At 37.3% G+C, this 21,125-nt stretch overlaps 1 protein-coding gene across 2 annotated transcripts in view; it reads right to left on the bottom strand.

Annotated features, from left to right (window-relative positions):
- Positions 1 to 21,125, bottom strand: part of LOC134478834 (UDP-glucuronosyltransferase 2B2) — a 34,960-nt gene that overhangs the window by 10,294 nt on the left and 3,541 nt on the right. The window contains exons 2-6 of one of the 2 annotated variants that reach the window (XM_063273750.1): positions 19,966 to 20,114; positions 18,804 to 18,935; positions 7,999 to 8,086; positions 5,186 to 5,405; positions 3,508 to 4,135 (exon numbers count right to left, since the gene is read on the bottom strand). In XM_063273750.1, the coding sequence (XP_063129820.1) occupies positions 3,856 to 4,135; positions 5,186 to 5,405; positions 7,999 to 8,086; positions 18,804 to 18,935; positions 19,966 to 20,114 (869 nt within the window). In that variant the 3' untranslated portion in view covers positions 3,508 to 3,855. Of the gene's footprint in view, positions 1 to 3,507; positions 4,136 to 5,185; positions 5,406 to 7,998; positions 8,087 to 18,803; positions 18,936 to 19,965; positions 20,115 to 21,125 lie in introns of those variants that run through there. The other variant, XM_063273751.1, reaches the window with a different exon arrangement.

Here is a 21,125-nt window from a genome sequence, read left to right as displayed (position 1 = left end):
TTTACCATTTATTATCCTTTGTTGCGCTGAATTTGTAGAAAGATAATGTGTAAATTTGGTTTTGTCATGGACTATCTTGGTTTCTCCATCTATGTTAATTGAGAGTTTTGCAGGATACAGTAACCTGGGCTGACATTTGTGTTCTCTTGTGGTCTGTATGACATCTGTCCAGGATCTTCTGTCTTTCATAGACTCTGGCGAGAAGTCTGGTGTGATTCTGATAGGTCTGCCTTTATATGTTACTTGACCTTTTTCCCTTACTGCTTTTAATATTCTTTCTTTGTTTTGTGCATTTGGTGTTTTGACTATTATGTGATGTGAGGAGTTTCTTTTCTTGTCCAATCTATTTGGAGTTCTGTAGGCTTCTTGTATGCTTACGGGCATCTCTTTCTTTAGGTTATGGAAGTTTTCTTCTATGATTTTGTTGAAGATATTTACTGGTCCTTTGAGCTGGGAGTCTTCACTCTCTTCTATACCTATTGTTAGGTTTGATCTTCTCATTGAGTCCTGGATTTCCTGTATGTTTTGGACCAATAGCTTTTTCTGTTTTACATTATCTTTGACAGTTGTGTCGATGAGTTCTATGGAATCTTCTGCTCCTGAGATTCTCTCTTCTATCTCTTGAATTGTTGATGATGCTTGTATCTATGGCTCCTTGTCTCTTCCTTTGGTTTTCTTTATCCAGGGTTGTTCCCCTGTGTTCTTTCTTGATTTCTTCTATTTCCATTTTTAATTCCTTCAACTGTTTGATTGTGTTTTCCTGGAATTGTTTCAGGGATTTTTGTAATTCCACTCTGTAGGCCTCTAATTGTTTATTTATGTTTTCCTGCGTTTCTCTAAGGTAGTTCTTCATGTCTTTCTTGAAGTCCTCCAGCATCATGATCAAATATGATTTTGAAACTAGATCTTGGTTTTCTGGTGTGTTTGGATATTCTGTGTTTGCTTTGGTGGGAGAATTGGGCTCCGATGATGCCATGTAGTCTTGGTTTCTGTTGCTTGGGTTCCTGAGCTTGCCTCTCACCATCAGATTATCTCTGGTGTTACTTTGTTCTTCTATTTCTGACAGTGGCTACACTGTCCTATAAGCCTGTGTGTCAGGGGTGCTGTAGACCTATTTTCCTGTTTTCTTTCAGCCAGTTATGGGAACAGAGTGTTCTGCTTTCGGGCGTGTTGTTTTTCCTGTCTACATGTCCTCAGCTGTTCCTGTGGGCCTGGGTCCTGAGTTCACCAGGCAGGTCACTTGGAACACAAAAGTTGGTCTTACCTGTGGTCCCGAGGCTCAAATTTGCTCATGGGGTGTTGCTTAAGAGCTAGCTCTATGCAAGGGCAGCAACCAGGAGTACCTGTGCCACCTTTCCGAGATCCCCCGTGCACCAGGGTCCCAGATGGCATTTGGTGTTTTCCTCTGGAGTCAGAAATGTGGGCAGAGTAAAGTCTCCTCTGGCTTCCCAGGCATGTATGACTCTCTGATGGCTTAGCTCTCCCTCCCACGGGATTTGGGTGCAGAGAACTGTTGATCCGGTTCCTTCAGGTTCCAGCGGTATCTCGGGCGCAGGGGACCCGCAGCTCCAGTGCCCCTATCTACCATTTCCTAGAGGCTGTATTGGGCCTGTTAGTTTTTAAAACTATTCTTTTGAGCTCATTACTCTGATGATATGTCTGTGTTTATTTTTGAAGTGTTTTTCTTTAATGTAACATCCATTCTGCTAGGCTGTGTCATTTTACTGGGGAACTGAGTTCATTCCTGTTATAAGCCCTTTCAGCTCTTTCAATTATTACCCTAATTCCTCCAACAGGGATCCCTTTCACAGGCCGATGGTTTGCTGCTAACATTCAAATGTGTATTTGACATTCTCTGGCTGTGCCTCTCAGGAGACAGCTATATCTGGCTCCCGTCAGCGTGTACTTCTTAGCTCCATCAATCTTATCTAGTTTTGGTGGCGGTGTATCGATGGGTCACATGTGACTCAGGCTCTGAATGTCCATTCCTTCAGTCTCTACTCTAAACTTTGCCTCCATATCCCCTCCTATGGACATTTTTGTTCTCCCTTTTAAGAATGAGTGAGTTATCTACATTTTGGTCACCCTTCTTCTTGAGATTCATGTGGTGTGTAGATTGTATGTTGGGAAATTCGAGCTTTTGGGCTAATATTCCCTTATCAGTGAGTGGCTACCATGTGTTCTTCAGTATTTGGGTTACCTCACTCAGGATGATATTTTCTAGGTCAATCAATTTGTCTATGAATTTCATGGAGTCATTGTTTTTAATAGCTAAGTAGTACTCCATTGCGCAGATGTACCACATTTTATCTATCCATTCTTCTCTTGAAGGGCTTCTGAGTTCTTTCCAGCTTCACGCTATTATAAATAATGGGACTACAAACATAGTGGAGTTTGTGCTCTGGTTATATGTTGGGGCACTTTTTGGGTGTATGCCCAAAAGAGGTGCGACTGGGTCCTCAGGTACTACTATGTCTAATGAGACCCATCTGAGGAATACCCAGACTGATTTCCACAGAGTTCGTACCAGCTTGCAATCCCACCAATAGTTGAGGAGTGTTCCTCTTTCTCAACATCCTCAGCAACATCTATTGTCACATGAGTTGTTGATCTTAGTCATTCTGACTGGTGTGAAATCTCAGGATCATTTTGAATTGCATTTCCCTAATGACTAAGATGGATGCTGAACATTTCTTTAGATGGTTCCCAGCCATTCTGTGTAAGAATTCATTGTTTTGTTTTGTTTCCCATTTTTTAATATGGCTATTTGGTTCTCCAGAGTCTAAATTCTTGTGTTCTTTGTATATGTTATATATGAATGACAACCAGTGTCACAAATATCCAATCTCAATACTAAGTTTACTTTATTTAGGGCTTCAATTTGTTCCCTGTTCATAAGTTTCATTTCCAATGAACATTATTCCTCATGATCATAGTTAAAGTATACTGAAGAAGTACAGGTGTTCTATGGTGGTGTGTTAGAACTTGGAGGACTAGAATGTTAACAGCATAAGGTGTGCTAAAAAAGTTAAGAAACAGAATGATTTCCTGTTATTGGTTTGAATGTAAAATGTTTCAGATAGGTTTATGAACTTGAGCACATTTTCCAAAATTTGTAGTGCAGATTGAGGTTATGGAATCTTAATTAAAGTGGTTAAAGCTTTTTGGATGAAGTACGTCACTGGACTAAGCTTTGAAAGTTCATAGCTTATCCCTACTTCTTGCTCACTCTCTGCTTTCCATATATGGTTGAGATGTGACAAGTGAGCTTCCTCCTCTGGATGACTGCTGCCCTGCCTTCTCCGCTACTCTACATTTTAAGGAACTGTGGTCACAACTCCAAATAAACTGTTCTGCTTTTCCCTTGAGATGCTCTATGTTAGCATATTATGTAAGAGGAACAAAAGAGCCAACAGATTCCTTTAAAACTGATATCCAAACTAACCACACTTTATCCCAGACAACAAGTAATTAGGTCTATTACAGAAAAAAAATTATATGCCAGTATTTATCGTGTACAAGTTATCTACATTTTATTGTATGAAAGCTACAGATTCAGTATTAGACAAAGAAGCTAATGGACACTATTCAAATATTTTAAGGTTAATACTTTGATTATTTGGACTCTATCAAGAATAATTTTATTCTGCACATTTTTTTACAATGTAACTTTTACATTAAGTGGTTTTAAAATTTAAAAATGATGGATTTTTGAGTACATATCAGTATTCACGGAGTTATATGTCTTCCTACAAAGGTTATCTACCTTGATAAAAAATTAGTAATTTTTAGAAGGTGGTTCATAAATTAGAATGTCGCTGAAATTTCATTTCTGTAGTGCATTGTCAATGAGCTCTACTCATTCTTCATTTTCTTTTCCTTCTTTACAAAGAATCGGTACATGAACAAGAGACATTTTACAGTAAGAGCTGCAATGACTGCAAAACAGGTGAGCAGGAATCCAATCACATCCAGAGAGTGGTACTGGTACCAGGGAAGGTTATGTCCAAGTGGTCTCAGGTGCTTGGCCCCTTTGTGGCGCATGATAAACTCAATCCAGAAGACAGCTCTGTCCAGGGGCTTCATAGGCTGGTCATGGTGAATGGTTGACAACAACATAACATTTTTTTTATAGCTATAAGTGATAAAATGGTCATCAATGGATGGAATGAATACTACAAAAAACCCTGCTCTTACCCATTGAGCCTAATTTTTGATATTATTGCTGACCTTCATTTTTTGTTAACATTCTGACTCTAGAAAAGTTGATGGAATTTCACAAAGAAGCATGATGCAAGTGCATTTGACTCTACTGTTGAAATAATTATTGATGGGTACACAAGTAGAGGGTGACATAGAGGCCTGAGTTACCACTCCTAAATATCAGTTTGATGTAGAAAAACAGGTAAGAATTACAATGGTTTTAATTTCAAAGCACAAGAGCAAAACTGTGTCTTTCTTCTCATTAAAACATCCTCATTCATTAGTATTCATATTACAGTCATTTACAATTTAAGATTCAACTTATCTCTTAGAAGAATATGAAGAGTAGAAAGTCCTCAGAGACTGGGAAGGGGTGTAAATAGAGAAGACTGTGTGAATAGGGTTAAGGGAGATAGCAGATTTTGAGGGATCTAATTAGGGAATTGGGAAGAGGAGAAGAGGAGAGAAATAGAGACAATAACAACAGGAATGTATGACAAAAAAAGAATTAAACTATTAGCTACTTATACCTTACATTCTATTCCAGGTCTATGTACATATATAATTTTAATGAACTTTGCTCATCTAACCGGATGGTTCTCCTTCCAATAACCATGGAATTCTTAATAAAAAAAAACCCACACAAGAAATGAAAGATTTCTTTTGGGGTATTGTCCAGGGGTGTCAAAAATACTTCTTGGCCAAGTAGTGTGGAAGGTAAAGCAGAAGGGTTGCACACTTAAGACTACCCTGATTTAAATAGCAAAATAACATAAGGCCTTACAAGGAATTTAAAAACAATGAGTAAAGGAGAGTATAATGTTTGTACTGAATCGTGCCCTAATATATGTCGGTTCATATCAGTATAATTCTCGTTTGTTTGTCTTTGGTAAGAAAACAATGAACGTATATATATGAATAAGCAAGTGATTGACTGATTGATTGAATGAATAAATGAATGATTATAGAAAGTTATACTCACAACGGATTGTCTATGACTTCCTCCAGTGCACTGAGAAAATCTAACTTTGACATTGTCCTGATATTCAATGAAACAGCTGCTCCTTTGGCCACCATGTGGGCAATATTATCAGGTTGATCTCCAAACAGAGGAATGCCAATCATAGGGATTCCATGATAGATTGCCTCATAGAGGCCATTGGCTCCACCATGAGTTACAAAGGCTTTGGTTTTTGGGTGACCTACAAGAAGATAAATTCAGATTAACATTGATTAGCAGTTTTGGACTTGGAAAGAGATATGTATACTAAGAGGAACTGAAAGGAGATGTTTTTACATAAAGATTCATAAAATCATAAGATCTCTAAAATATTTTTCTTTCTCAGAGCAAGAAGAAACTAAATTTCTGGAGAAGTATTTTTGCAAATTTGAATGTGGCTTGAGACTTGAGGTATGAAAAACCCTTTTTTGGTTGAACATATGAAGTCCCTAGTAGATAAAAATAGTGAGTGAAAAAATGGAATCCCACAGATTGTCAAAAGATCTTTACCAAACCTATCCAATAGAGGGGTAACATGCAAAATATACAAAGAACTAAAAAGCTTGGCTCCAGAGAACAAAATAACCCCATTTAAAAATGGGGTATAAAACTAAGCAGAATTATTATCTAAGGAAGATTGAGTGGGTGAGAAGCCCTTAAAGAAATGTTCAACATCCTCAGTCGTCAGGAAAGTGCAAATCAAAATGACCCTGAGATTCCACCTCACACCAGTCCCAGTGATTAAGATCAAAAACTCGGGTGACAGCAGTTTCTGGTAAGGATATGGAGAAAGAGGAACAGTCCTCCAATGCTGGTGGGACTGCCAACTGGTACAACCATTCTGGAAGTCAATTTCGTGGTTCCTCAGAAAATATGACATAGTGCTACCTGAGCATACAGCTATACCACTCCTGGGCATATACCCAAAATATGTCTCAACATATAACAAAAAACTGTGCTCCACTATGTTCATAGCAGCTTTATTTAAAATAGCCAGAAGATGATAACAACCCAGATGTCCCTGAACAGACGAGTGCATACAGAAAATGTGGCACATTTACACAATGGAATATTACTCAGCTGTTAAAAAAATGACTTCTTGAAATTTGAAGGGAAGTGGAAGGAACTAGAAAATCTCATCCTGAGTGAGGTAACCCAGGCACAAAAGAACACACATTGTATGTACTCACTGATTAGTGGTTATAAGACATAGAAAGCTCAAAATTCTAATGACACATCTCACAGACCATGTGAAGTTCAAGAAGACAAATGTGGATGTTTCAGTCATACTCAAATGGAGTAGAAAATAATCAAAATAAGTAGAGGGTAGGAGGGATCTTGGAGCAGGAAAGGAGAGGAAGGGAAAGATTCTATGGCATTTCAGATATAGGAGGATATAAGGGAGATGTACAGAGGGCCAGGAATTTGAATTGAGGTGTGTAGATGCAACTAGTGAAAGACATTAGAAAGCACCAGGTTCCAGGGACTCAAGAGGTTTCTAGGAACAAACAGGGAGGACATTAGCTGAAATAACCAACAAAGGGGAGAGAAAGTCTGCAGAGACCATATTCAATGGATAGCCAAGGCCTCTGTTTGAGGGATGGGCCCAACCACCCACCTCAAAAATCTTAAACCAGAATTCCTCCTGTCAAAAGGAAAAGCAGGGACAATGAGTAGAGCAGAAACTGAAAGAAAGGGCATCCAGAGTCTGCTCCACCAAGGGATCCATCCCCTCAGCAGACAACAAACCCAGGTACCATTGATATGACAAGAACCTGATATAGCTGTCCCCTAGAAGGCTTTTCCAGAGCCTGACCAATACGGATATGGATACTTGCAGTCAACTATCAGAGTGAGCTTGATGACCCCTATGGAAAAGTTAGGGCAAAGAGTGAGGGAGCTGAAGGGGTTTACATCCCCATAGGAAGAACAACAATATCTACCAACCAGACCTTCGTAAATTCTCAGGGACTAAACCACCAACCAAAGATACAAACAGAGTGTTCCATGGCTCCAGCTGAATATTTGAGAAAGGATGCCCTTATCTGGCATCAGTTGGAGGGAATCCCATTGAGTCTGTGGAGGCTTGATGACTCAAGATAGGGGAAAACTAGGCCGCTGAGCCAGTAGTATTTGAGGAGATGTGGGAGCACCCACATAGAGGTATGAAAAAAAAATCAGGGAATAGTGGCTTTGTGGAAGGGAACATGGGAAGGGGAATAACACTTTAAATGTAAATAAATAAAATAACCAATTTAACAATGTTTTAAAGTTGACCTTGGTTGCTCTGAGTGGATTAAGAATCATTCTGTTGTAAACCGAGGGAGTTATTTAACCTTAACAATCTGCATGTTGAGAGTTAGGCACTGGTAAACACATGTTTATGCAAAATGATTAAAATGTAAAGTCAGAAGGAGAAAGAAAAAGGAAGTGGTGTTAGGATTGAGTCTTTTAACAGTAAATAAGGTATGGGACTATAACCTCTTAGAAACTTATGTGTATGCCAACATATTTCATTATAAAGTTGTTGTGCAGAAATCAGAGTTTTGATATTTGTTTCTAGTTAACAATAATTAATTAGAATAAAATCCCCTTGACTTAAAAAAAGAGAAAGATAGGAATAAGAAAAGGAAGAAAGAAATGAGGGATAAAAAGACCAAATCCATGTCAGAACTTGTTATCTTAAATAAATAATCCATGAAGTATGTGTGATACGAAGAGTTTGAAGTTAAAAGAAATAGCTACAGTAATCAGTTACTCAGTCATGATGTTGCATTTGATTTCCAGAGACTTACCCAGGATGTCATTCTGCGGGAGCCACTTGTAGACTCTGGTATTGGGTCCTAATGTTGCTGGGGTTTTGCCATCAAATTTCCAAAGAACCTGTTAAATGTTAGACAATTTTGTTGATGCAGTCATATTTAACATTATAAAGACAGAGCAGGATATATTTAGGAATATAAGTGTAGAGACATAAATATGTGTATGTAACAAGTAATGGAAAACAGAGCTCGGTGTATTTGAAAAAGACCAAGGGGGCACGTTTATGGGAGTGTTTGAAAGGAGGAATGGAAAGGCAGAAATGATATAATTATAATTTCTAAAAGAGAAACAATTTTAAAATGTAGCATTTTTTTAAGGATAGAGAAAACTGCTCTGAATACCTCCCATGGGATAGATGAGAGGGTCAGAAGCAGTAAGTACTGAGAACTCAGAAGACTCACACAATAGTGTCAGCATTTTTTGTGTTACACTCGCACAGGTAACCATAATCTCCACTTTTGAGGAAGAAATGTTTAGACAAATGAGACAGTTAATGATACAGGAAAATATTAGTACGTTGCCATGGTGACATAATTCATCTGCAAAGAGTATTGGCAAATTTTTAATAATTTATTTCATCTAAATGATTTTGACATCTCTAATATTCCAGTCTTAATATTGTAATAAAACTACATTTTAAACACTGTGGAGTTTTATATTTGTTCACTTATTTTATGTAATCTTATTGAATTTCAATTTTTTTGTCATTGATTGTGTGTCATTGATTTTTGTTTCCCATTCAGAAATCTCTTTGCCCATGAGTACTTGGAATTAATAGCCAACGTGTTGGATCATAGGACTATGGAGTCATCTAACTCATCTGGAAGAACCCTTCCATATTGTAGTGTTGGAATGGTCCAGGAATGGAGTTGTGTGAGTAGAACTCTTAGAGCACTGAGAATACTCTGAGAAAACAGGACAAGAGTCTTGCTACCATGTTTCTTTGAAATAAGATTTCTCTTGTTATGTGTCTGTGCCATCTTCCTATGTGCACCAGATAGGAGTTGAGTCTATATATTAGTATCCTGACTGGTCCTTGTGATTGTATACAGCTTGAAGACCTATGATCTTTACTCATATGACATTTCTTAAGCCTCAGAGTATGCATTGTTTGAGGTTGTGAATAAAGTTGGCTATTTCATGAGAAGTTACTCTGATTCACATATCAGCTCCATTGTACCTAGTCTCACTCTACTCTTGAGCTATGACAAGTGGTACTGAATGGGGATTTAAAGTTGGGTTCATATCAGGAAATTGGGCACACTCACAGTAAGAGTTGAATCAGCATATCAGGGCAGAATACATAGAGATCTATACTTGATATTGGTCTTAGGGACATTGATTTAGACTGTTATCAAAATACTTTCTTTACAAAGATTAGGTTAGTAATCACCAAGAAGTGATGCCCAAGTTCTTCCATGAATATAAACATGACAACAATGTTTTAAAAAAAAATTTTTTAAAGTTCATGTGGCAGAGGATGGTCTAGTTGGGCACCAATGGGAGGAGAAGCCCTTGATCCTAGCAAGGCTAGACTCACTAGTGTAGTGCAATGTCAGGACAGGGAGGCGGGAAGGTGTGTGTTGGGTCAGGGAACACCCTCATAGAAGGGGGGGATGTGATAGGTGGTTTATTGACTGGAAACTGGAAAGGAGATAACATTTGAAATTTAAATAAACTTAAATAAAAAATATTAAAAAAAGATCAGGAGCAGATTTCCCAGTGCAGACAAAATACAAAGGAAAATAGCACTACTGGGAACTGCACAGGTGATCAAATCCTGAAATATTTCCCTGTTTAAAGAGGATTTAGGAGAGCCTATGGACAAAGCTATTACTGCATCCTAGGCAAGCTCAGACAATTCAAGGGAAAGAAATTCATCCATCCATTCCTCTCGAACCTTGTTAGTGGTTCCTAGTAAAGTTTCAATAAAATCAAAATGTTTATCAGGAATTAGATATGGATATTGTGAAAGATTTTAAATGGGCCTGTGCTTCCTATGGACCTATTGCTCGATACCACTGTGACTAACTTTGGTTGGGGCAATGTGGCAAAAACTCTGCCTTATGGTTTTCATTTAATTGCTAAAATACTTCTTAGCACATTTCAATTTCCTCACTGGTAGGTATGGCTTGAAGGTAAAGCCCATTAAAACATTCAGCAGTTAGGACTGAGGGATAATCCCAGAAATATCATAGATAAAGGCTGACAAGGATTTTTATCAACAAATTACAAGTTGTAAGATATACCTCCTTCAGTCCCCTCACATTAGATATGCTACTATGGCTACCTGCATGAAAACTAATATGGAATCAGACTTAGTATCTTGAAATATAGAAATATGTAAGATACCTCTGCACCTTATGCCAATTTCAGAGGGAGATTCAGAGATGCTATTGAAAAATAAGTAAAGGTAAAATAAATTCTAGAGTTCTTAAAGAGTTACTTCAGATAATTACAATGATGATTGGCAAAGTTTAATTAAGTTTCAAAGAGAGAATGTTATCGACTTTCTGAAGTTATGAAGCTCTGTACGGACTTACAAACCTAGAGGGAAATCACCTGTTTGAGGAAAGTTTGTTCTACAAAAATTGACATTGTTAAAGTGACCACTTTAAGAATCAAAGTAAGTTGCCCTTATAACAGTTCAGTGCTCAGAATCAAGAAGACCTGGCTTATACTCTGTATGCAAAAAGGACAAACATTAGGATAAGGAATGATGAAAGAAATATGGTGAGTATGGCAATACATTGCTTGGCAAAAAAAAAGAAAAACAATGCCAGCCTTATGAGGGAATCCTAAGACTAGACAATGTGAGGATTTAAATCTAAAGAATATAAAATTTCTGCCAGCTTCAGAGTATACCCAATCTATTATTTTATTACAAGCTACTACTCAAGCAAGTGCTGCACTGGATAGTCCTTGTACTAAAGTATTGCCATTTCCCATCTCCAATGCCCTATTAATTGACAGACAGGTTATTGGGGAACGAATCTGCCTGGAATAGTTGTATTACTTTTGGAGTCACAGTAGTTTATCATGGTTTGTAACTTCCAAATATGATAAACAGAATGCTTAGTTGACTTGTGAAATCTTAATGCTGCCATGTGGTCTATTTGAGCTTTACAGCCATTACCTACACTGACACCTATTAGTAAAGATTGGTCTTCAATTGTTATGAATTTGAAAAACTGCTTTTACACTATACCTATTCATCTTAATAATAAGGTATGTTTAGCCTTTTCTGTTTCTTCACTCAACCCTTAAGAACCACAGCTGTAATTTCAATGTCCTTTATTACCTCAGAGGATGGCAAAATGCACTCTGATGCCTCAATTTCACGCTGTAATGGTTATAGACCTATGAGGCATGCCTTCTCTTATGGTTATATTATTCATTATATCGATGATTTTCTGATAATCACCTCCAAACCGAAAGACCTACAATATGTATATGGCAAGGTTCAGAATGTGCTACATAAATATGGAATAATTATTACTCCTGTCATGGTACAAAGGTCAGACATTGTAATATCTAGGTCAACTAGTAACAAGAATGATTGTTGGTAACCATGAAAAGAACAATTTAAAAACATTGAACAACTTTCAAAATTATTAGAGAATATTTATCACCTACATACTATATTTGAGAATACCTAATTGTAGACTAACCATTCTATTTAACTCTGGCTGATGGCATTAGAAAATCGATGATTTCATTTTCAGAGTCAAAATTATTACATCTATTTGAATCAAAGTAAAAAGGCATTATTTATATTGTGGAATCCTCACTGCCTTTACACTTATTTTTTTCCACTAAATTTTCTCCTATATGTATTAAACAACAAAATGAATAAGCCTTTGGAATGGATCCATCTACTTTATAATGGCCATAATATTTTACTTGCCTTTCTCTTCTTGGTCAATTGGTATATCATGGGAGGAACTATTGTCAATACCATATCACACATAGAAAAGTTATACAAATTTTACAAGAATATACTATTTATTATCCATTTTGATATCATATTCATAAAGCAAGAGTTGACAAAAAAGATAAAAATAAGAAATTAGAGAAAATAGATGCAATTCACTATGCTCTTCTCTCTTGGATGTGTACCTGCATATGTGCATTGATATACATTCTAAATTTCTTTTGGTTCTACCACTGTACTCAGAAAATTCTTTTGCAATGTACATTTTCTTATCTAAACTTTTGAAGATAAGGAGTGCCTACATTAATAGAAACTGACAGTGGACTAGGCTGTAGCAGAAAAAATTAAAACTTCTGTAAATGATGGAATATACATCATATTTTAAGAATTCTTTATGACCATCATGGCCAGGGTATAATTGAGAGAACACATGGAATGTTAAAATAACATTTTTTTTCTTTTTTTGTCATCTTTAGTAACCTGGCTATTTTTTTTACTTTTTTTTTCTTTTCTTTTTTTCGGAGCTGGGGACTGAACCCAGGGCCTTGTGCTTGCTAGGCAAGCGCTCTACCACTGAGCTAAATCCCCAACCCACATGGGTATTTCTTATTTGCATTTAGATTGTTATTCCCTTTCCTGGTTTCCAGGCCAACATCCCCTTAAACTCTCCCCCTCCCTTTCTTTAAGGGTGTTCCCCTCCCCATCCTCCCACCATTGCTGCTTCCCCCCCCCCCCCGGCAACAATCTCGTTCACTGGATTTCAGTCTTGGCAGGACCAAGGGCTTCCCCTTCCACTAGTGCTGTTACTAGGCTATTCATGGCTACCTATGAGGTTGGAGCCCAGGGTCAGTCCATATATAGTCTTTGGGTAGTGGCTAGAAGATCTGGCCTTAGGTCCTAGAAGATCTGGTTGGTTGGCATTGTTGTTCATATGGGGTCTCGAGCACCTTCAAGCTCTTTCAGTCCCTTTTAAGATTCCTACAACGGGGGTCCCTTTCTCAGGTCTGTAGTTTAATGATGGTATTCGCCTATGTATTTGCTGTATTCTGGCTGTGTCTCTCAGTAGAGATCTACATCTGGTTCCTGTAGAAAGATATTGTGTAAATTTGGTTTTGTCATGGACTATCTTGGTATCTCCATCTATGTTAATTGAGAGTTTTGCAGGATACAAAGTAACCTGGGCTGGCATTTGTGTTCTCTTAGGGTCTGTATGACATCTGTCCAGGATCTTCTGGCTTTCATAGTCTCTGGTGAGAAGTCTGGTGTGATTCTGATAGGTCTGCCTTTATATGTTACTTGACCTTTTTCCCTTACTGCTTTTAATATTCTTTCTTTGTTTTGTGCATTTGGTGTTTTGACTATTATGTGATGGGAGGAGTTTCTTTTCTGGTCCAATCTATTTGGAGTTCTGTAGGCTTCTTGTATGATTATAGACATCTCTTTCTTTAAGTTTGGGAAGTTTTCTTCTATGATTTTGCTGAAGATATTTACTGGTCTTTTTGGCTGGCAGTCTTCCCTCTCTTCTATACCTATTGTCCTTTGGTTTGATCTTTTCATTGAGTACTGGATTTCCTGTATATTTTGGACCAGCAGCTTTTTACATTTTACATTATCTTTGACCGTTGTGTCGATGATTCTATGGAATCTTCTGCTCCTGAGATTCTCTCTTCTTTCTCTTGTATTCTGTTGGTGATGATTGTATCTACGGCTCCTTGTCTCTTCCTTTGGTTTTCTATATCCAGGGTTGTCTCCCTTTGTGCTTTCTTAATTGCTTCTACTTCCATAAAATAACAATTATTAAAAATAAATCATCATGGAGGACAGCAAGAGATCTCCTTGAACTTTCCTAATATATGCTCATTTTTAAATTTACCTGAAGGTGATAAATATTCAGGAACACAAATTATTTCTCTACATAGTATTCTGGATTTCCTTTAGACAGGCCTAGGTGATTACAACTACTTTCACCTTGGGAGGCCAACTGTCTCAAGGTTTGGCAAAGGATATGTATCTGCCATTGCAGATGTTCCAATGAAACAATTTGGATTTCTCTCAGGCTCCTCTAGGCCTGAGTCATGAAGGACAAAAATGCAGGTGAGAAGATAGTGGCAGTCATGATGAAGATAGAAATCCTCCAGCTAAAAGGTAAAAAGATTCATTGACTCTGCCACCAGAAGTAAAGTCTGTCTACATTGGCCTATTAAGAACTGTATGTACCAAACAAGAAGTTAACTGTTGCCATTGTCTGTCCTCACCTGAGGATTTCTGGTGAGTCCATCTATTTATTCCCATGAATCTGGGGATATTCATGCATCCAAATATAACTAAATTTGAATGCATATTAAAATAACTCTGGATATTCTGTGCTTAAAAAAGTCAGAAATGAAGAGATGTGAGAAAAGACTCTGAACATAGAGGAAATTTTTCAGTGCTTGTGAAAACATTCTAAGAAAACTAGACAAGGGTCATTGACCATAGTTTCTTCAAACCCAGAAGTTACTCTTGGATTGTGATTTGGCCCTCTTCTCAGCTCTAGCAGAGAAGAGTGGGTCTGCTTCAGGTTAACCACTTCAACTTCCTACTGTATGCCAGGCAGTGTTTAAGCTGTCCTTCATGTTTCTTTTGACAAAACTTTGGTTTTATCATACACATATCATTTTATGATTGAACGAAGCTGGAAATCATGTGCTATGGACTCATATGACCTTTTGTGACCCTCGGAGTGTTATTCTCTGAATAAAGTTGGCTAATGCCTCTGGCTTCCACCTTTCTATGAAATGGTGACAGTGTAGGATTCAAACACAGGTATTAAACCTTCTGTACCAACTTCAGCCGAGTAGACATATAGGATGATGTCACAGGTGAGGCAGGTACAGGATAGAAGGAGGCCTGTCATTGGAGGAGAAGGAAGGATGGGTGGGAGAGAAGTTTGAAGGAAGAGGAGGAGACTAAGGGAGAGAGGAGGAGAAGAGGAGATGGAGAGAGGGGAGAAGCCATTGCAGGTGATGTTAAGATTCTGCTCTGTGTATTTACAGGTTGTTATTAATGTTCTCAAGGGATGGATGGTACTGGGCTTTGTATGTTTAAGTGGGCAATTATATCTTACCAACTGGATCTAAGATTATTGTGTTGTGTGTTCTTTTATGTGGGGGTTTGAGTGTAGGAAAGTGTGGCTGGGATGTGTTTCCGCCAAAATATCTAGCAAATATCTTGGGACACTGTGGCGTGGGCCTAGCGGGGTAAAAGACAACTATACTCTTTATTATTTTTATATTTTTACAACAACAGATGGCACACTAATGTGATGGGCAAGAATGCACTAGTAATCCTGAGAGTTGAGAGAAAGTTTTTATTTTCTAAGTAAGAGGAGGCTGGTGCCATGTTAATATCTTAAGAGCAGGAATTCAAACAAAGAAAGGCAAAGCCACCTGGGCTGGCAGGCTGTTGGTCCCCTCCTGTGTGATAAGTAATGGCAGATCAGAGAGTCAGAGATTAAAAGCTGCTTTTTAAAGAAAGTTGTTTAGAAATTCTTTCAGGATACTCACATTCTTTTTAACGTGGACTCCACGGGAATTTTGGGTTGAAATCCTAGTTAGACAAGCTATTTCTTAATTGCAGGTATTATTAAAAGGGGAGTGAGTCTGTTTTTAGAAAGAAAAGAGTAAAGAGATTACCTGAATCAGGTGGGGATTTTCATCCATGGTTCAGAATTTAGATAGGGAAAAATTAGTCACTAACTCCAAGTAGAGAGTTGTGATGAAATGTCTGTAAAACCAAGGAGAGTGAATGCAAGCATATATTTTAGAAGTTATTAAGGTTAAAGAAAAATCTGTGGCTCCGGGTAGAGAGCTTAACAGATGGATATATTTTGGGTTAAATTCCTGATCTCATAGAGTACAAAAGCCTATCAGACTCATTGTTCAGCTTACTTCCTTTTTAAAAAATGGTTTAATTTTCATAATGGGTATGACTTTGAGTTTTATAATTATATTATTACTCTGGGAGAGAGTGCAAGATACAAGCTTTTCTGGTTTCAGTCTAAGGAACACAGTATTTTGGGAGAAAGATTTTGTCTTTATATTTTTAAAACCTGTGATTAGGCTCTGGAAACCTCACAGAGTCATACTGATCAGATTTGATAGAGGTAGACCGCCTGAAAATTTTATTCAGGAGAATCAAACAAAAAGATATCTCGATTCTAAACCTTTGTCTTCAGAGCTGTATTTTACAGAGTGTGCCTACTTGGAATCCTGGTCACAAGGATTTCAGCTGAGTCCAGTCAGGACACATCAGCTACAGCATTTGCTTCATTCTTCCTACCCCCTACCCCTAAGGATATCTCAACACCCATGTACAGCTTGAAGACGTTATAGAGGAGTCGTCGCCACAATTCCCTGGACTTTGTGAGGCTGAAAGTGTTTTTTCTAAAATTGTTTTTATGAGGTACTTAAAATTGGTTGTAATTTAACAGGGAGGAATTAGCTAGATTGAATTGTACAGTCATAATCTCATTTGGTAACTAAGCCGAAATCATATCTTTGCTTTGGTATAGAATTTATTTGTCAAAAGAGTTTAAAAGTACAAGGTTTAGAGCCAGTCCTTCTATTGATGTCATTACAAACATCTGAGTTGATTACACATGTGAGTTAAGGGCCAAATAGCAAACATATTACTGACTTTGTGAGAGAACTTTCAAGATATTATTAAGATATAAAGACAAGAGTACATATTGTCTTATATAAGTAGATGGTTTTAAAAAACGTCAGAAATCCACAAAATTGAGATTTAAAGTTATTTATCTTTTGCTGAGACATGTCTGCTCCTAACAGTTCCCCTTTGGTGGATTTAATGAAGAATGTGAACATCTCTACCTCCAGGTGATGCAATACTTTGTGGCTAGGCAGCCACTACACAAAACTGCCTGTTTCATCTGCAGACTAATACTGTCCAGAAATGGACAAATTATGCAAATAGTTGACTGATAAACTCTGCCAAGACAGGGTGATCAGCCCTTTAAAATCTGCATTTCTACAGTCTGTCAGTTGATTTTGGGCCAGAAGGCTTGTGCTCACATGTTGCTAACAGGGGACTGTGCTAGTGGAGATTTGTCTCTACAACCTCTCAGTTCTGGAAGCCGTGTTAGGCTTCCTATGTGTATAGATATTTGGTCATTCCCAGATTTCTGACAGGGTTGAAGACATAGTCTCATAGCCTATCAGGCTGTTTAACGCTAAATATACATATTTTATTGGATAGTTATCAGGTAGTATACAAGCTAGCCAAGATATAATACAGATTTTAAGCCTTTCACAAGCTGGAATGGATAACTAAATGTTCTGTTTAACTGATATAGCATTGGACTGGGTATTAGATATATTTTATGCTCTTAATTACAAAATGATAGTAGTTGTGCTCAGCTTATATTTTAGAGAAAAGTTTTTTTTTTAATTAGACAAAAGGGTGAAATATAGGATGATGACACAGGTGAGGCAGGTACAGGATAGAAGGAGGCCTGTCATTGGAGGAGAAGGAAGGATGGGTGGGAGAGAAGTTTGAAGGAAGAGGAGGAGACTAAGGGAGAGAGGAGGAGAAGAGGAGATGGAGAGAGGGGAGAAGCCATGGCAGGTGATGTTATGATTCTGCTCTGTGTATTTACAGGTTGTTATTAATGTTCTCAAGGGATGGATGGTACTGGGCTTTGTATGTTTAAGTGGGCAATTATATCTTACCAATTGGATCTAAGATTATTGTGTTGTATGTTCTTTTATGTGGGGGTTTGAGTGTAGGAAAGTGTGGCTGGGATGTGTTTCCACCAAGATATCTAGAAGATATCTTGGGGCACCGTGGTGCGGACCAAGCAGGGTAAAAGACAATTACCATTTTATTTTTATATTTTTACAGCAACATAGACATGCAACCCTTTGAAGAGCAGTTGCTGTGGACCAAAGGTTCAGAGCATGTTGGCATCATCTGCATACCTGAACTCCAAATAATGACTAGGACCACACATTTACATTGATATCTCTTTTTTCATTTCCCTAAGAGTTTCATATAATATTTTTTTCTTATTCATCCCTCCTTACCCCAATCTTCACTAAATCACCCTCTTCCTTACCCACCCTACTATTTAAGTTCTTAAAAATCATCTATCTTCCTACCTCAGGAGTCTGAGGAATGGAGATTTCCGGCTATTGAAGCCACTAACCTGAGTTACAGTATGAAATTGTGTCAAGTCACAGTCTCTGGGAAGCAGCTCCACAAGGGTTTGTGTTAAATACTCCAATAAATTGCCAGTGCATTGTGAAAGCCCAATGTATTAATTTGACCTGTGCAGTATTAACTATGTATGCTTTTATCATCAAAATTAAAATCAAACAATAAATTTTAAGGAGCCATTTGTCCTTTCCAAATATTTTCCCATGTGTGGTCATCCACTAGTGAAGTGTTGTCTTAGATTTGTTGTGTTTTCAGTTGCACAAGTTCTGTACATTTTGGTTTTGGTTCACAAGAACTAACAATGGCTGCAACTATTATCATTTCATGAGAAATCAAGAAGAATTTTCTATATCAACCTATGCCCTTCACAGTCATGACCCTTGTCATCAGAATGCCACCATTTCAGAATGTACCTACAGAAATCACAAGATTGATATTCAAGGCACTTGTAGTCAAAAATATCCTCTGTATTGTGACATCTCTTGTGTGTTTCTGTTTGTAATTTGGCTTGGTAAATTAGACATTAGCTAAACCTTTAGGTTTCACACAATCACTGTTAGAATCAGACTTTCTGAGTACTTTTACAGTCTCAGTTTACAGTCACCTCCCATGGGCACTTTATCTCACCTTTTGTGGAATCTGGGCAAGGGCCCATGCAATTGCGTTGGCCTTTTCTTCTGTCATGTTGCTGACCATTGACCCCAGAGAAAACACCACCACACCGTGCTCTCCAGAGCTCTGGACAAATTCTTCCATATCCTGTGAATAAATCACTTTCTCGGTCACACAATAGCAATTGTAGAACAATCACTTATGAAAGCTTTACAAAAGAACTCTAGGAAAATAAAAATTGAAGTATTCTTAGGAATGTATAGAATCATACAAAACATACAAAAGACAGAACTGGCATGGAAAAACACAGGCAGCAGTATGTAGTATACTCATACTTGTTCAACAAATGTTCTCAATGTTTTCCTCTGGTGAATTGAAAGCTAACGAATGCAAATATATTGTGTGAACTATTGGTAAATTTGTAACTGAATTACATTTTTCATCCAACAGAATTCACAAATGTCGCATTACTGTTCAGTTTTCTCCTATAATGGCTGATTTAATACTCTTAGCTAGAGTTTAATTAAATGATATCTATGCTGTGGTATGTACACATGTGACAGTTAATGCACATTTCCTTCTATGATAAATAAAATGTTTTGACTCTTTATAAAATAATCATAACTGTAATAAACAATCACATAGTATGTAATAATTTTTGATATTGTTATTAATGAGCATATTTTCTTAATTTCTCCAAATTCCCTGCATTTGTTTTAGCTAATGAAGGCCATGATAAAATCAGATGTTCTACTCTATTAACTTTAACATATTATTTCTGAGATTGTCTCTCATTGAACATGAATCTCACTATTTTAACAAGTTAGTATCCTCAGTTTTAACCTGATTCTGCAACTCATTACTAAAGTCATACATGCTGTGCCAGAATACTCAACTCTGTATATGGGCACTGGAATTCAAACTCATTTTCTTATGGTTGCTTGGTAAAGAACTTTACCCAATTGCTAATCACTCCAATAGCCTACATGACTTAACTCACTGATATATTTTTTTATGTCTGTCATCCTCTTTTCTGGGTTTATTTAGCTCCCATTTAGCAGGACTTTTAATTCCACTTCCCACATATCTCTATTAGTGGGAGAAGAATGTAATGAAAGATGTAGAACATTTCATCCGAAATGATATGAAATGAAAAACACAAAAAGAATGTATTTACCTTAGGCAAGGGTTTAGCAGGTTTGCAATGGAGTCCTCCAATATAGTCAACATTTGGTAATGTTGGGTGGGGAAATTTCAAATCCCAATAGGATCTAATAAGCCATATTTCTACTTTGCTCATTGTCTCATCTACGGTGGTGGGCCTTCCTAGATAGGGAAAATGAGCAAATGAGACAGAGAAAATTTGACAGAACTGTCTGCTGAGTATGAAATCTATTTCCTTAAAATGTTGGAAGAATTTATGTTTTATGTAGAACATGTGCATGTAAAATGTAATATTTTAATGTATAATATAACTTATATCAAAAACTGATTTATAGATCATATAAATACATGGTAACTTGTATTTATTTTTAAATTAATCTGTAAGTCTTATTTTATGCTTCCTCAATAATATAAAACCATAAATATATACAGGAAATAAACCTCTAGGCCAATATGTGAATATGCAATCAGTGTTTTCTCTCCAACACTTCAAAAAAAAACCTATGTAAATATAAGCAGACACTCCACGTCAAAACTTTCATCTTGATGTGCACCCTAGCCAGTGTTTTCAGTGTCCTGATAGTTTGTAAGTAGTCTTTATTCCTTATATGGAATTATAATGATTATAAATAGCTAAATCTATGACTAATGCATCTAGTCTTGTTTAATTTTAATATGTTTAAAAGCATTTATATTATAAAAGAATCAATATGTTCAGAATTATAAGAATAGGAATTTTGTTCATCTGGAATAACAAAAACCCAGGATAGCTAAAGCTATCCTCAACAATAAAAGGACTTCAGGGGGAATCACTATCCCTGAACTCAAGCAGTATTACAGAGCAATAGTGATAAAAACTGCATGGTATTGGTACAGAGACAGACAGATAGACCAATGGAATAGAATTGAAGACCCAGAAATGAACCCACACACCTATGGTCACTTGATTTTTGACAAAGGAGCCAAAACCATCCAATGGAAAAAAGATAGCATTTTCAGCAAATGGTGCTGGTTCAACTGGAGGGCAACATGTAGAAGAATGCAGATCGATCCATGCTTATCACCCTGTACAAAGCTTAAGTCCAAGTGGATCAAGGACCTCCACATCAAACCAGACACACTCAAACTAATAGAAGAAAAACTAGGGAAGCATCTGGAACACATGGGCACTGG

Source organism: Rattus norvegicus, chromosome 14, assembly GCF_036323735.1.
Source record: "Rattus norvegicus strain BN/NHsdMcwi chromosome 14, GRCr8, whole genome shotgun sequence".
Taxonomy (NCBI): domain Eukaryota; kingdom Metazoa; phylum Chordata; class Mammalia; order Rodentia; family Muridae; genus Rattus; species Rattus norvegicus.
Note: the sequence above shows the minus strand (reverse complement) of the source record. Positions and strands in the feature narration are given on the sequence as shown.